Raw genomic sequence first — 15,953 nt, 5'->3', positions numbered from 1 at the left:
CAGGTAGGCTGGTTTTTATTCTGCTGAGTAGGCCCATATCGCCATCCGGATTTGTTCTGTTTGGTAACCGTGTCCTTCCAAAGTCTGCTGACTAGATGCATTTTTGCAAGATAAGGGCACAACAAGAAGACGCCAGGATAACGTGTTAGGGGTCAGAAGAGAGAGATGAGATTGAGAAATTCATAAGCTTTCAAGTGCTGACATTTGTTCCTCTGGGTGAGATTTTTTAACAACTGTCTTCAGAACACCTATGCGGGGAGAGATTCTGAGAATGTGATTCAAAACGTAAGGTACCTTTATACTGCGCTGTCTTCTACCATCCGAAAATCAACAGTCATACAAACCATTACCACATTCTTGTCACTGCAAGATTCAGCTTTAGAGTGCTTCTAATACCACCTTTTTCATTATATAGCATGCTTTTGTCACATGCAATTTTTCTTCTCAGAATTGTCTCTCAGTAAGTTGGCAAATCAGTCTGTTTTTACACTAATTAAACTCAAACTTAATCTTTTGCTCTTAAGCAGATACAGTGTGTTGCTAGCCTACTCAACTCATGAGCTACACACCAACATGGCCCTGGTAAAAACAAGGCTGTACACTGTGCTCATTCTGACACAGTAAGAGTTATAGGAGAAGCTTGCATGCTGCTTGGGGCTTTCCTTAGTTAGGTATATGTAACTTATCTCTCAGTTGATCCCATCAGCCCGCCAGTTTTTTTCTCTCATCCTCCGACACCATCGTTAGTGAAGTAAAAGTCATTCGAGCTTATCAAAAACCTTTTTTTTTTTTTAAATTAAAAGAAAAACATTCCAGTTGACCTGATGGCCTATGTGGGTAGGGGTATGAGCCCAGCACGTGTGAGCATGCTCTATCTGGGCTCACCAGACCAAAGATCAAGCCTCTTAAGCTGCTTTTCTGAACCAAGAAAAGTTTTTAAGTCATCACACCGGAAAAAATGGTCATAGGTTTAGGCCCTGCAGCAAAGCCTGAGAATAGATAACACTCACTGGGAACTGAAAGACTGTGAAATATATTTGGCTTTATTTAGGGAACATCAGAACAGCCAGAGAAAATGTAGCCAAGCTTATTCATGTTCGACTGCCATCAAACCCCTAGGCACAAACATTTAGTTCATGGACCACTGGTATGAGAGAATGGAAGTACATGGGGCTTCAGTTCCAAAAGAGATATGTTATGTTACAAGAATTACATCAAATAGGGAATCTTGTTTGAATTTAGGGATGGAAGCTCAAAAGTCTGCCTACAGTATATACAGTAATGGGACATGCTTTGCAGCTAGAGACATAAACTATGTCAGGCAAACGTGCAAAACAAGTTCACCAATCTAAGGATTGTCACAAATTGTGTGGTGATCTCAATTTGCAGTTTTATATACAAGTATTCCTTAAACTACGAACAAAAATGTACCGAAAGCTTGGTCACAAGATAAATTGTTTGTAGATTATTTATTCAATTTCAATCTATGTTCCTCCAACCACCATTCTCCTCTGCTCTGATCAGACATCTGATTACCAACTTTAATCACCTAGGTTTCTGGCAGATGATTAAAATTAAATGTGAATTAAAAAATTTAAACAAAATTAAAAGATTATCAAATCCTTACAACTGCGAAAGGTGCAGCATCCAATAAGGTATGAACAAAAGCACATAGAATCAGAGTAAAAGCAAAATAAATAAATAAGGCTTACATATACACATCAGCTATAATACGGCTCTTTGAGGAGAAGATGCTTCAAGGAACTCTTGACCATTTTTTTAAAAGGGCATCCTACGTCAGCAGCCAGAGTCAGCTGTTGATGATCCACTGTACAGTACTGCAGCACCATAATGTAACTTACCTTTAGAACAGCGGTCCCCAACCTTCTTTGCACCACTGACCAGTTTAATCTAAGGCAATATTTTCACGAACAGGCCTTCATTTGCTCGATAATCATTAACGATGCCAGGACGGCTGCAGTCTAATAATAAAACACCACAGTGGTCTTACGTTACATGCAGACATCAACAAACAATAAACAACCTTTTTTCATAAATTGATACTCAACATTCTGTAAACGAAATAATTATAAGAGTTAATTATATTAAAAAACTTGATTCAAGTGACTGGGCAGATGAGGTTTATTTTGAAATATAACGACTTACAATCAGTACATTCAACGTAGGAGAAATACATCATTTCTACATAAAAGGGTGAACAAGTTAATGAAATAATAATAATAATAATAATAATGAGAATTAGTGGGAGCCATAATCTTGTTTCTCTGCAACGAGCCAGTTCCACCTCGGGGCAATGGGAGACAATGACACCGGAAATGTGTTCCAGACATCCGGTCTACTCCGTAGTTTGGTTTCGTTTGTGGTCACTGCAGAAAATCCCGCTTCACAAAGATAGGAGGTTGGAAATGGAAGCAGGGTTTTCAATGCTTTTTGGGTGATCTCCGGTTATTCTGCCCTGATTTTAATCCAGAACACTGGCACAGTTGTAGGCGCTTAATTTTGGGGTAATGGCTGGTAAGCTATCACGTGACTGAGATCTACCAAGACACACAGACGCATGCATTTGTCTGTGCATCATTCCACACAGACGTCACTTTTCAAAATAAAACATCTATAGACTGATAATCAATAAAAAAAGAAAGATTCAAACGTTCTGTGCCGCTGGGTACCTAATGGCCCGCGACCTGGCACCGGGTGGTTGGAGACCGCTGCTTTAGCGCAAAGGAAGGGCTTTTTGCCAATACCACTAGCCTTTGCTTCATCAGCCTTGATAAACGGTAAAGCATCCAAGCCTATACTAAGCCTGACATGCTGAAATGCTCACAGACATGTAAGAACAAGACAGGGAGATGAGTGTTGGAGATGTGCATACAGAGCAGTGCTGCTTGGCGGGGATTGTGGCAAAAGGGGGAAGTACGGTAGTCGGACATGACGGCACACGGTTGTTGGTATCTACTAACGTTTGTAAGTCAGACGTTCGTATTTTCAGGACTTTCTGTACTAAAACATATCAGGTAGGCAGACCTCAAATACATGTCAAGAACAACAGACATTTGTATCAAAATACCAAGACTAAACCTTTTAAATATTCTACAAGCACACACTGAAAGGTGATTGCCGGACCCTCTTCATGAAATGTCAAGCAAAAAGGATACTACTGTTTTTGCTGCCTGAGTACTGCGGGAAAATAATTTGTGTATATAAAACTGAGCTTGATAAATCACATGAATATGCTGCAGTAAAGGAAGACATAAATGATAAGTGATAAGTTCACACAGATTTATATTAGCAGGTAAAAGTCAAGTCAAGTTTATTTATAAAAGATCTGAATCACACCAGAGCCACCTCGAAGCACTTTACAGAGTCAGGAGAAAGGAAACCAACTGAACCCCCGTGAGCAAGCGTGAAGCAGCAAAAGCCAGTTGTACCACCCATGAAGAGTAGTAGACCAAAATAGATGAGAAAAACAGCTGGACAAGAAATTATACTTTGAACAATGGAATACCATAGTCATAAATTGTATAATACCAAAACAAACAAGGGTCACCTGACACAAAAAAAGCTGGGGAATTTATTATTGGCATCCTTTTTAAAAAAGGACTAATAAGCAGAGGCTGTTAAATTATTTAAGGTAGAATAGCAATGATTGGGCATGCAAGGTTATTTACTGTTAAACCCTAATTGGACAAAGTAATTTAGGAGTGACATAAGGAAGTAGAGTAGGGCTGTTAGGAGGTCCATGACCAAAGCACATTACCTGGTTTTGCTGCACAATGTGAGGATCTCAAATACATTTCTTTCTCCTCTTTTCCATTTTTATTCGCATCCTGTGGTTTTTGCCGTTACAGATGTTGTCAAGAGCTGCGGTAGCCATGCAAGGCAAATCATCTCACAAACAGCTGATAAACAAGGTTGATAAGTCTTGAAAAATAGCCCCATTCAGGCTTGACTGTCACACAATAATGGCGTAAACCAGACACATTTAGTTGAACTATGTCTGACACAGTATAGTGTACAGAGGAAATTTAAATTAGACTTGCCTTGGTCAACTGCTAAACAACAATCACACTCCAATTGTTTAGCTTTAAAATGAACACAAATGTGGTGAGAGGAAGAGACAGCAGAGGTTGTACATCATATCTCACATCAGTGGTGTCAAATGTACAAAAGAGAGGGTAGTGAGCTTAGATTTGGGTGATTCTGTTAAATTATGATTTGGGTTTCATTTCCCTTCATGAAATTTTCTCTTTGATGTTTTATAACTGCAGTGGTAATAATTCAGTGGTATACCACCATCTTGACCAAACTACGATTTCTTCTGTCTTGCTGTCTACCAGATTTACACTTATCAGCTCTGATTGGCAGAGATGACTGTTTGTCCAAATGGCCATAGGTAACATCCATATTACTCAATGGTGTGGCTCCAAGAATGTGTAGAGGTTTAAAAAATAGCTTTCATTCTATGGTCTTTTTTTTCCTCAAAAAGGATTTGTGTGGGTGGACACTGAGAAAGAATCTACCCTGCATGGGTGCAAAAATCTGCCAAAGTCAGTGAACCATCCAGCTGGCCTTGTGTAGCATCACATATGAGCGCCAAGATGACACATCCACTCTTGTCTATATTTAACTTGCTGCACGCCTCTACTTACAAAGTTCCCATCCTTTCAGAAGAGACTGTTAGGAAGAATGGTGGGAAAACAGGTTGAAGTAGTATACTAAATGGATCCAGCCTTTCCCCTTCTTCATTATACTGACACATTCAGATATAACAAAATGGAGGTCAAAAATCATACAAGTCTGACCACTCAATTATGGTGTCAAAGTAAACCTGAATTTTAGAGACAGGGCAAAAACAGCTTCACATTTTGTTGGTGGTAAACTCAAAATGATTGGGGTATCCGAGACACCGGTCTCTGTTCTTTTCAGATGATAGTGTGGTTAACCATAATAATCCCCAAATGCTTCACATTTCTTCCTTTGTAGAAATGTCCTTTGTGGCTATAACTCATTTCACACACATGGTTTTGATAGACAGCAACTGAAAGGAACACTAAAGCACTAAAGGAGAACTAAACTTTATTTGACTTAAGCACAGTCAATCAACATGCACAGTTGCCTGCACGTGTACATCAACACCCTTGGTCCAGCAGCCAAACAGTTGCATAATTCTAAATATGTGCCGAGTGTGTGCAAGCCAGAAAGGGACAGAAAGATGGGGTAGATGACGCAACTGAAAATAAAGGGAAGTGCTCAATGAAGAGAGATCAAACATTGTTGGGCAAAAGGAAAGTAGGACAAGATGGAATTGTTCACTTGTCAAGGCTGTGGATGTATTTCTGTGTTTGAGTGCTTTGATTCTAGGAAGAAATGAATATAGAATATATTCTCACCTGTTTTTCTCCAGTTCGTTATGCGTGGATCTGCAATGACAGAAACACAAGATTTGAAATGAAGAGAAATGTAGGCTTTTGTCAAATTTAATTTGAGATGACACAAATTCATTTCAAACAAGGACAACTCATTGCCAAATGCACTGGAGCCTTTGTACTAATAATCATTGTGATACCTATGCACTTCCAGTGACATTACACAGCTCTTCCTCAGTAAGGCTCACCACAACTCTGGCAGGGGGTATGTGTGATCTTGTCGCCATTTACACTCAGTAAAGTTCATAATGCGCATGCATGCCAACGCATATCCTTCTGAGCAAAACAAGCACAGGCACATACCCAGTGGATGCATAAATTTGGATTCAGGGTTGTATTAATAACGAAAAGTGACATAGCTGGTTCCCAAGAGTCTCTTTGTATGTCAACAAACTAAGAGCCACTCCATTTTCTTGTTGAAAGACATTTCTATCTACACAAATTGGGTGTGGAGGCAACCTGTCCTGAGGCATATGTATAAAAAAAAGTTAAATATTTTAATATATTATAAGAAATAATCACTATTTCACAATAAATGGTTTAATAATAATTGTTTTTTGTAAAAAATGCAATTTCATATCATAAAAATAATTCAACTAAAAATCTGCATAAAAATCTACATCTGATGTGAGGTTATTTGTTAAGGTTATAATGTAATAAGGAGCAAACATTTCTCCTGAGTAAAGGGGTCACGTTAGAGCAGTGGTCCCCAAACTAAGGCCCGGATGTGGCTCGCGTCCACATTTGGCATAAATAGTACCAGAAAAATACCCCCTGACAAAACGTTTCCAAAGCTGATCAATCCAGAATGGAAAACACACCTTTTATTTTCAACAGACGTGACAGAGGTGCTGAACAGCCTTAACTTCCAGCTACAAGGCCAGGGGAAAGTCGTTTGTGATATGTATTTCCACATAAAAGCATTTGAGGCGAAACTAGCACTGGTTTTGGACAAAGTGAAAAAGCACAACTTCATTCATCTCCCTGCTACCCAAAACCTCTCTGCAGAGAACCCAGCGGTCCCATTCCAAGCTGAAAGGTGTGTGGAAGTACTTAAAAGGCTGAAGGCAGAGTTCGGTGTGTGATTCCATGAACTACATGCTAATTCAAAAGAAATCTGTCTTTTCCAGAAATCCTTTGTTGCCAATATCGATGAAGCCCAGCCTTCTGATAAGTTTGACTTGACCAAGTTACAGAACTGTGATGTTCTGAAAGACACATTCAAGCCGGACAGCCTCATTGACTTCTATGCCAACTTCCCAAACAACACGCAACCTAACATTAAAAAAACACGCAACGTCCACAGTTTTTGGTAGCACGTATATCTGCAAACTTTTACACCCATGAAACTCTTGAAAACTCAAATGAGATCAAGACTGACAGATGAACATCCGCATTGATGTTTAAAACTGGCTGTGACTCGCACGAAACCCGACCTTCAACTTATCACCAGCTAGATGCAGGCCCAGGTCGGTCGGTCAGTCATGCACGACACAAGGCCTTTTTTCTGCAAGGATCTGTAAATACATACTCAACCTATATAAGGTGACCACTGTAGTTAAAGCCACACACACTTAGTTAGCTAAAAGAATTTGAACACTTTGGAATATATAATTGGTAATTACCAGCTGTAATCATGCTTGCATTGTCTTTGTTGCTGAAATTCACGTGATAATCTTGTCACTACTTTTAACTATTTTGCGAAGAGAATACCAAAACTAAAGTGAAAGTAGAATAACGCTAATGACACTTGTCATATACTACTCTGAAAATGAATCAGATATCAAGATCAGCCCCTAACCAAGTCCTCAATAATCACACACCATAACATTTCCCCACTTATATTTTTGAATAAGATCACTTGAAAACATCAAGGTGTCACATTTTAACTCCACCCACTAACCTGCCCAGCCAATCATGGTGCATCTGCCAGAAGGAATCACGTGAACAATATGGCGTAAGGCATCGGGGAGCAAGGCTTTTAGTTGCGATTACGCCTTTCATCCACACGACAATGCAGACATCCGGGACGAAAACGCTGGCCAAAATTACGTTTTTTGTAAACCTAGGGTCGGCATTATTGTGTGGACGCTGTAACCACAACTTTTTCTACCCGGGGGTCGTCTCCCTGTGACTAAAACCGCTGTGATGTTAGTGTGTGTGACCCGTGTCTACATGTACACACAGAATAGACAGAGTTAAAACCGGCTATTTTCTGACGTATAATAATAATAATAATAATCCAGACTTTATTGATCCCCAGAGGGGATAATTCACTTTACACTCTTTTTAGTACATGCATTTCTGTTAATATACAGCACATCACACACAGTGTTGTGAACAAGGCCCCTGAAACACACAGCACACTAGGGGCCTGTCATCATGCAGTTAGTCCAGGGAGGAAGACTGACGGGTCGCGCTCGGAGGTCGCGCCCCAATAAGCAGCTTGTGGTGGGGATGGCGCCTTGCTCAAGGGCGCCTCGGCAGTGGCTGGGAGGTGAGCTGACACCTCCCACTGTCAGCTCACACTCCAAGGGATGTCCGTGGCGGGAGCGGGAATCGATCGGGCGATCCGTCTTCAAGACATCTGCTCTACCGCTGAGCCACTGCCGCCCCGCTAACAGCTTCATGTTGAAGATGCGTTGATAAACATGCTAGACAGTTGGATATTTATTACGTCTGTTTCTTTTTCTCTGAGTCATAAAGTTTATATCTTTACTTATTTAATTAATTAATTCATGTTCCTCGCCAAAGACGCCAACGCCAGTTCTGGGTCAGACTGGGGTGCGCAGCCTGCTGGTGGGAGAACTCTATCATGGGTGCGCTTGGTTTATAATACCAATACATTTGTTTTCATTTGTTTGGTATGAAGTCTGATATTATTGTTTTATTGTGCCATTTAAACGGGTTCCCGCTAGTACATTCATTCATTCACTTTCTGCCGCTGTATCCGCCGTAGCGGGTCACAGGGAGCTGGAGCCTATCCCAGCTGGCACAGGGCGTGAGGCGGGGGACACTCCGGGCACGACGCCAGTGCACCGCGGAGCCACACACAAAGACATACAAACAAGCACACACACATTCGCTCCTACAGGGAATTTGGGACCGGCCAATCAACCTGAAGCGCATGCTTTTTTTGGAGGTGGGAGGAAGCCGGAGAACCCGGAGAGAACCCACACAGACACAGGGAGAACATGCGAGCTCCGTACAGAGAGGGATTCGAACCCGGACCCACCACGTTGTGAGGCGACATCCCGCTCCCGCTAGTACATCATACCTTTATATAATCTCTCATAGAAATCAGTATGTTTCCTTTGTCATTGACTGTCATCATCAAAAACCGATCTGCCTGCATCCCAAAACAGGTATCTGCACGGACAGATTACAAACTCAGCTGTAGGCCACATAAACAACTGCAGAAGACTTCCTTCTGTGATCATGCATTCATGTGAGTGTGCACAGAGTGGGTCAAGGAGATAAGGCAACCATTCTATAAACAGTAGGCAAGAGACGACAGACTTAGATAAGCCCATCACTTTAAGCCTCAACTGACCACAAAGAAGGTGGCTGCAGCTGGAATAGGCTACTGCTGAACCAAAAACCACGTTTTAACATTTTCCTTACAATTATCCCTCTTTTAAGATGAGAATTTCACAATAGGTTTCAATTTTAGAGTTTCTGTAACAAAAGATGCTGTGATTATCTTCAGCACAGTTATAGGCAAGGTATGAACACGAATGAATGACAAATATTAACTTACCATATGTCAAGATTAATAATGAAATCCTCATCTCTTTTTGTTAACCAGAAGATGTAAATGTAGTGAAGTTCTTAATTTTTTTGTCCTCTCCATCTGAGAACTGAGGTCTTTCCTTCTATGGAAATTGCTATTGTGAGCAGGTCAAAAATAATGTTGCTTAGGACCTGTCCACACGATGACGGATTTTTTGAAAACGCAACTTTTCTGTTGCGTTTACGCCTTCCGTCCACACGACAACTCAGATATCCGGAACGAAAATGCAACTTTTTAAAAATGCTGGCCGAGGTGGATTTTTAAAAAAACGCTGAGTCTGCGTTGTTGTCTGGACGGCATATCCCCGGGACTTCTTAAAAAAGCTGACGTCTTGCCTGTCACGAAAACTGCTGTGACATCATATTTATGGGCCCGTGTGTTGTGACAACAAAACACGGAGGATTCCTATTGGATAAAATTTGACTCAATACTGCCACCACATGGTTTGGCATGCTTATAGCCGTCTTCGAAAACACACTGGTGCGTTCACGTGTGGACGGAGATTTTTTAAAAATGCTGTCGTGTGGACGCGAATCATTTTCGATGCGTTTTTAAAAAGTTGCATCTCTGTGGACAATAATAATAATAATAATAATAATAATAATAATAATAATAATAATAATAATAATAATAATAATAATAATAAAAACCTTTATTGTCCCACAGTGGGGAAATTAAAAAATTTATTAAAAATAAATTACATTTAGCTGGTTAAAAAGGAGTTAAATTCTGGTAGGAATATCAGATCTTTATCGTAATGCAAGTCAGAAACATAGTGTGATGCTTTAGATACTTTGATTTTACTGAGTGACTTGTAAGCATGTTTCTGTAGACAGCAGAATCAAACATCATTCTTAGCTTAGCAAATACCTTTACATTCAGCATCTTCTTCTTTCAGCGTTACCCTTCAGGAGTCGCTACAGTGAATCAATTGCCTCCATCATACCCTGTCTTCTGCATCCTCTTCCCTCACACCAACTACCTTCATGTCCTCTTTCACTACATCCATAAACCTCTATTTTGGTCTTCCCCTAGGTCTCCTGCCTGGCAGTTCAAAACTCAGAATCCGTCTACCAATATATTCACTATCTCTCCTCCGGACATCTCCAAACCATCTCAGTCTGGCCTCTCTGACTTTATCTCCAAAACCTCTAACATGTGCTGTCCCTCTGAGGTACTCATTCCTGATCCTATCCTTCCTGGTCACTCCCAAAGAGAACCTCAGCATCTTCATCTCTGCTACCTCCAGCTCTGTCTCCTGTCTTTTCCTCAGTGACACTGTCTCAAGGCCAAACAACATTGCTGGTCTCACCACAGTTTTGTACACCTTTCCTTTCATTTTAGCTGAAACTCTTCTATCACACATCACACCTGGCATTTTTCTACATCGGTTCCATCCTGTACACACTTCTTCACCTCTTTTCCACACTCTCCATTGCTCTGGACTGTTGATCCTAAGCACATAAAATCCTCCATCTTCTTGATCTCTTCTCCCTGTAACCTCACTCTTCCATTTGGATCCCTCTCATTCACACACATGTACTCTGTCTTACTGCGGCTAACCTTCATTCCTCTCCTTTCCATGACAAACCTGCACCTCTCTAGCTTCTCCACCTGTTCCCTGCTCTCACTAGAGATCTCAATGTCATCTGCAAACATCATAGTCCATGGCGATTCCTGTCTAACCTCGTCTGTCAGCCTGTCCATCACCATAGCGAACAAGAAGGGGCTCAGAGCTGATCCCTGATGCAGTCCCACCTCCACAGCACACCTCACCTCTGTCTTACAGACCTCATACATGTCCTGCACCGCTCTAACATACTTCTCTGCCACTCCAGACTTCCTCATACAATACCACAGTTCCTCTCTGAGCATCCTGTCATAAGCTTTCTCCAGATCTACAAAAACACAATGCAGCTCCCTCTGGCCTTCTCTGTACTTCTCTATCAACATCCTCAAAGCAAATACTTTATCTGTAGTCCTCTTTTTTGGCATGAAACCATACTGCTGCTCACAAATGTTCACTTCTACCCTTAGTCTAGCTTCAGCTACTCTTTCCCATAACTTCATTGTATGGCTCATCAGCTTTATTCCTCTGTAGTTGCCACAACTCTGCACATCTCCCTTGTTCTTAAAAATGGGCACCAACACACTTCTCCTCCATTCCATAGGCATCCTCTCACAATCTAAGATCCTGTTGAACTGGCTTCAGCCAGAAACTCTGCCACCTCTTCTTGACACTTCCATTCGTTCACAGGTATATCATCAGGACCGACTGCCTTTCCACTCTTCATCAACTTCAATGCCCTCCTCACTTCATCCTGACAAATCTTTGCTACTTCCTGGTCCACAGCAGTCACCTCTTCTAGTCTTTGTTCTCTCTCATTTTCCTCATTCATCAACTCTTCAAAGTACTCTTTCCATCTTCCCATCACACTACTGGCACCTGTCAATAGACTTCAATCCCTATCCTTAATCACCCTAACCTGGAGCACGTCCTTCCCATCTCTGTCTCTCTGTCTTGCCAACCTGTACAGATCAGTCTCTCCCTCCTTACTGTCCAACCTACCATACAAGTCATCATAAGCTTCTTGTTTGGCCTTTGCTACCTCTACCGTCACCTGCATCTCCCTGTACTCCTGTCTACTCTCTTCAGTCCTCTCAGTGTCCCACTTCTTCTTACTGAACCTCTTTCTCTGTATACACTCCTGTACCTCCTCATTCCACCACCAAGTCTCCTTGTCTACTTTCCTTCCAGATGACACACCAAGTACTCTCCTACCTGTCTCCCTGATCACATTAGCTGTAGTTGTCCAGTCATCTGGAAGCACCTCCTGACCACCCAGAGCCTGTCTTAACTCCATACTAAAAGTCATGCAACACTCTTCCTTTTTTAGCTTCCAAACTATCCCGCCTAAAACTGTCCCGCCTAAAAAAGTAAACTATACCACCTAAAGAAGTGTAGAATGTATTTCTTATCACAGAAAGTAAATATGACTAGCACTAAAATGAACTAATTTGAAAATGTGTCAGCTGTCTGTGGGTGCAAAGCTGTGTCAGCTGTCTGTAGGTAATTAGAAGAAGAAGTATACTTTATAGATCCCCGCAAGAGGAAATTACATGGTCACTCAGGTTATTTGACAGTATACAGGGCCCCTGAACACCGCACACAAGGGGGCCTGTAAGCATGCAGTTAATATATTCACATCAAACTACACACACATTGGGAGGCAGAGTGACGGGCAGCGGCTTTGGAACGCGCCCCAAATTGAGCAGCTTGTAGGCGCCTTGCTCAAGGGCGCCTCGGCAGTGGCTGGTAGGTGAGCTGACACCTCCCACCGTCAGCTCACACTCCTGGTGACATGATGGCGGGAGTGGGATTTGATCCACCGTTGGCTGGGGCGATCTGTCTATGAGACATCTGCTCTACCGCTGAGCCACTGCCGCCCCAATTAGAAAAGTGTAAAGGAAATGCCCAAAAAATATATAGGACTTGTTTCAGATGTCAGTTTAACTCGGATTCCCAAACTCAGCCACTGCAGTTTGACAGTCAGCTGATTAAAAGCTAGCAGTGCAGCTGGTGCTGACCCCTCCCCCAACAAGCAAAGCAGCAGTGTCTAAGGTCTTATATGGTCCAGTGTACATGTGTAAAAAAAATCCTTTTAGATGGAGTATATAATTTCTGGACCATGTTAATGCTGCTTACAACTGTTTTTACCAAAGGCTACAATATAGCATTGGCATTCATCATACCATCATGACTGCAACATGTTAAGAACGGTCCAAATTATGGGCATCTATCAGCAGAAACATAGACTTACCTGTTGTGGTTACTGCTGAACTTATTTCGGAATCTTCTTTGCCTATGGTAGTTTGAGTTCAGATCTGACCCAAATGTTGAAGCATATCCGTGTTCACACTCTGTTAAGATTGAAATATGTAGTTAACTGTTTGTAGCCAGGTTTGATTCTCAAAAAGTAAAAAAAAAAAAAAAAAAAATCCTTACAATAAATCTTATCTGTCCGTAAGAGGTTTATAATCTCCAAAAGTAGGTAGATGACATTTGCTGATGTTTATTCTTTTTTTTAAAATCTATTACCAAATGTCATTACTAAATCTGCATGAACAAGGACTGTAAATTGATTAACAATTAATAATATTTTACTTATATTCACCTCTTTCTCTCCTTTCTAGATATTCTGCAGCTTCCAATAACCGCTGGATATTTAAGAGCGGAACCTCCGTCATTCTTTTCCTAGGCTGCAGACGTTTGCCTTAGCTATGCTTTATTTTAACAAAACCGTTAGCTTTTAAATACAGGGAATAAATTACGTCGGATATGACTACACTAAATAAGACATAAAAACACCAAGTTTTTGCCTTGTCAAACGTCTTCGCTGCCTCATCTGCAGCCTTTGTCGAAATGACAGGGGAAAATCCTGTTTCTATACTAGTAAGTCAAAGCCAATCTTTGTCATGAAATCTTAAAATCAGTGTATCAAAAGTTTGTAGGAAACACGGCAGTATTTCTCTTTATATGTAAAAATCAATACAAATTATATAAAATCTCCCCAAGGCAGTATAGGGTCAGCAAAGCGCGTATAGTTGCCACTGCTCGACTCGTTTCCTCTCCTGCCCTGTTTGTTTACCTAGCTGCTGGGGCGGGACTCTAAAGAAGAGGCCGGTCGAGACGCGGTGCATCATGGGAGATAGAGTATTACATTGCATTCTTAACAGCTGCCTTTATCTGAAGGTAAAGCAATACAGTAGAAATTGATTTTCTTCCTGTATTTAATTAAAACGTGTACATGGTAGAATGCACAATTCAACTAAATACAACTAAATACTTTACATTCAATGAAGCGTTTGCTATAAGTGTAGTTATTATCACCGCTGATTAAAATGAAGAAAAAATTATGTTTGAGTAAATAATGTTATTGTAAAACAATTATTTTCAATTCACAGATTGCTAGCACGTTTTACTGACCGGAATCATCCAATTTTTTACTTTTTCACTGACTCAAACAACAATTTATCTAATACATGCCTGACTAAACAAAAACTGAGGAGTGTTTTCTCCAATGTACTGTCCTGTAGATCGTTTCAAAAAAAGACCTACAATTCCCATGATGCAACGGTACCGGGGCGTGTACATACAGGCCTAAACCCGGCCCAGCAACACATGACGACAATATCGCCCGGGCGTTTGGTTTGTTCACACCTTTCTCGTACGTCGAGAGTTGAAGGAGAGCCTGACCAACCACAGAAGAGTCTTGTGCCATGTGGAAACCAGAGGGACACACCCACAAATAGCAGGAAGCAAACATTCAAGAGGGGAGCTAAAATGCTGCTACTGTATCTGTATATGCAAAATGACCACGTTATATTGCAATAGCTGATATCACTCATCGTACGTTTGCATAGCTCATACACTGCATATAATCTACTTTTCTGCAAAAAAAAAAAAAACTTTGACGGACGGAATCACTTATGAAGAGATTATATTTTAATGTATTACCGGTAACAAACGACATGATCAATAATTGTAATGAAGCCATTTCTTACACTATTTTTAAAAAAAAAGTAATTGAAATAAATATAAGTCAAATTTGCAAGTTCAAAGAACAAGTTTTCTGCAGTCAACACTATGTCCATAATTTCTACAGGCTGTTTACAATAATTTAGCAAGATCACACCGACAAAACGTTTAAAAACTTTAGACCAACCACTCAGTTGTGTTCTGTGCCTATGTTCTATTAAATATTTATTTGTTGTTTGCGAATCTGCAATCTCTGAATCTCTTCACTAGATGACAAGAGGCATGGCTCGAAAGTTGAGTAGAAGGAAAGAGACACACATTTACATCTTCATAATGCACGCAAAATACCGTCCAGAAAGTATTGGCTTTACATAAGAATATAAAATATCCTAAACCTGTAATGATTATCTCACTCCAGCTAGCCTGGTGCAGACACGGGCTGTGCTTTCATAAGCCGGCGGTGCTCAGTTGAATGAACTCAGCCCTTTGTTGTCTGAGTCTGTTGATAATGAAGTCCTGTTTCAGACGCAAATAACATGGATCAGACGCAGCACAAATAAACTCACTTCCGTCCTTCCTGTCGGCGCTTTCGAGAAATCTAGCAGCCTCCAGTAAAACTTGCACATTTTTTAGAAAAGTGTTGATCTGATCCATGTGTGAGTCTCTGGAGTTGAAGACATTATTGAAGTCATAACTAGACATTTGAAGATGTCGCCCATCAAAGAGAGATGCATCGGTGTCAAAAAAGAACTCTTCGGTTTTCAGACTTCTGTCCGGTTCACTTTTGGCCATTTTTCCTGCAAGTGTAGTCTCACGGTCGACGTGTTAATCGCGAAGTAAAGAAGCTGCAAGCAACCTCTGAGTTGATGGATCCTTTTCTTCTTCCTTTGATTGCAGGTTGAGTAGATTTAGAGCAGTGGCCAGTGTCAGCAGACGGTGGCGCAAAGCAGAAGTCCGCATGGTCCTTGTGCCGCCCAGGGGAACCATTTCTGGTGGTTATTACATTCTCATGTCAGTGACATTATAATGACCAAGATTATAATGGTAATATCCGCAAAAGAGACTAGTTTAGCGTTATTTGTTGCCTTTTATACTTATAGACATAATGGCAGGATGGCATGTAAGAAAGATGAACTAAAGATGAACTAACAAACCTACACTTTGCCCAACAAAA

At 41.0% G+C, this 15,953-nt stretch overlaps 1 protein-coding gene across 3 annotated transcripts in view; it reads right to left on the bottom strand.

Moving 5' to 3' along the window:
- Positions 1-15,655, bottom strand: part of mxi1 (max interactor 1, dimerization protein) — a 37,003-nt gene extending 21,348 nt beyond the window's left edge. For 2 of the 3 annotated variants that reach the window (XM_068321894.1, XM_068321895.1), the window contains exons 1-3: positions 15,346-15,655; positions 13,062-13,161; positions 5,412-5,441 (exon numbers count right to left, since the gene is read on the bottom strand). In XM_068321894.1, the coding sequence (XP_068177995.1) occupies positions 5,412-5,441; positions 13,062-13,161; positions 15,346-15,571 (356 nt within the window). In that variant the 5' untranslated portion in view covers positions 15,572-15,655. Of the gene's footprint in view, positions 1-5,411; positions 5,442-13,061; positions 13,162-13,415; positions 13,873-15,345 lie in introns of those variants that run through there. The other variant, XM_068321896.1, reaches the window with a different exon arrangement.
- Between the last annotated feature and the right edge of the window lie 298 nt (positions 15,656-15,953).

Source organism: Antennarius striatus, chromosome 8 (assembly GCF_040054535.1).
Source record: "Antennarius striatus isolate MH-2024 chromosome 8, ASM4005453v1, whole genome shotgun sequence".
NCBI lineage: Eukaryota > Metazoa > Chordata > Actinopteri > Lophiiformes > Antennariidae > Antennarius > Antennarius striatus.
The sequence above is the reverse complement of the archived record's forward strand: the minus strand, read 5'-3'. Positions and strand labels throughout refer to the sequence as shown.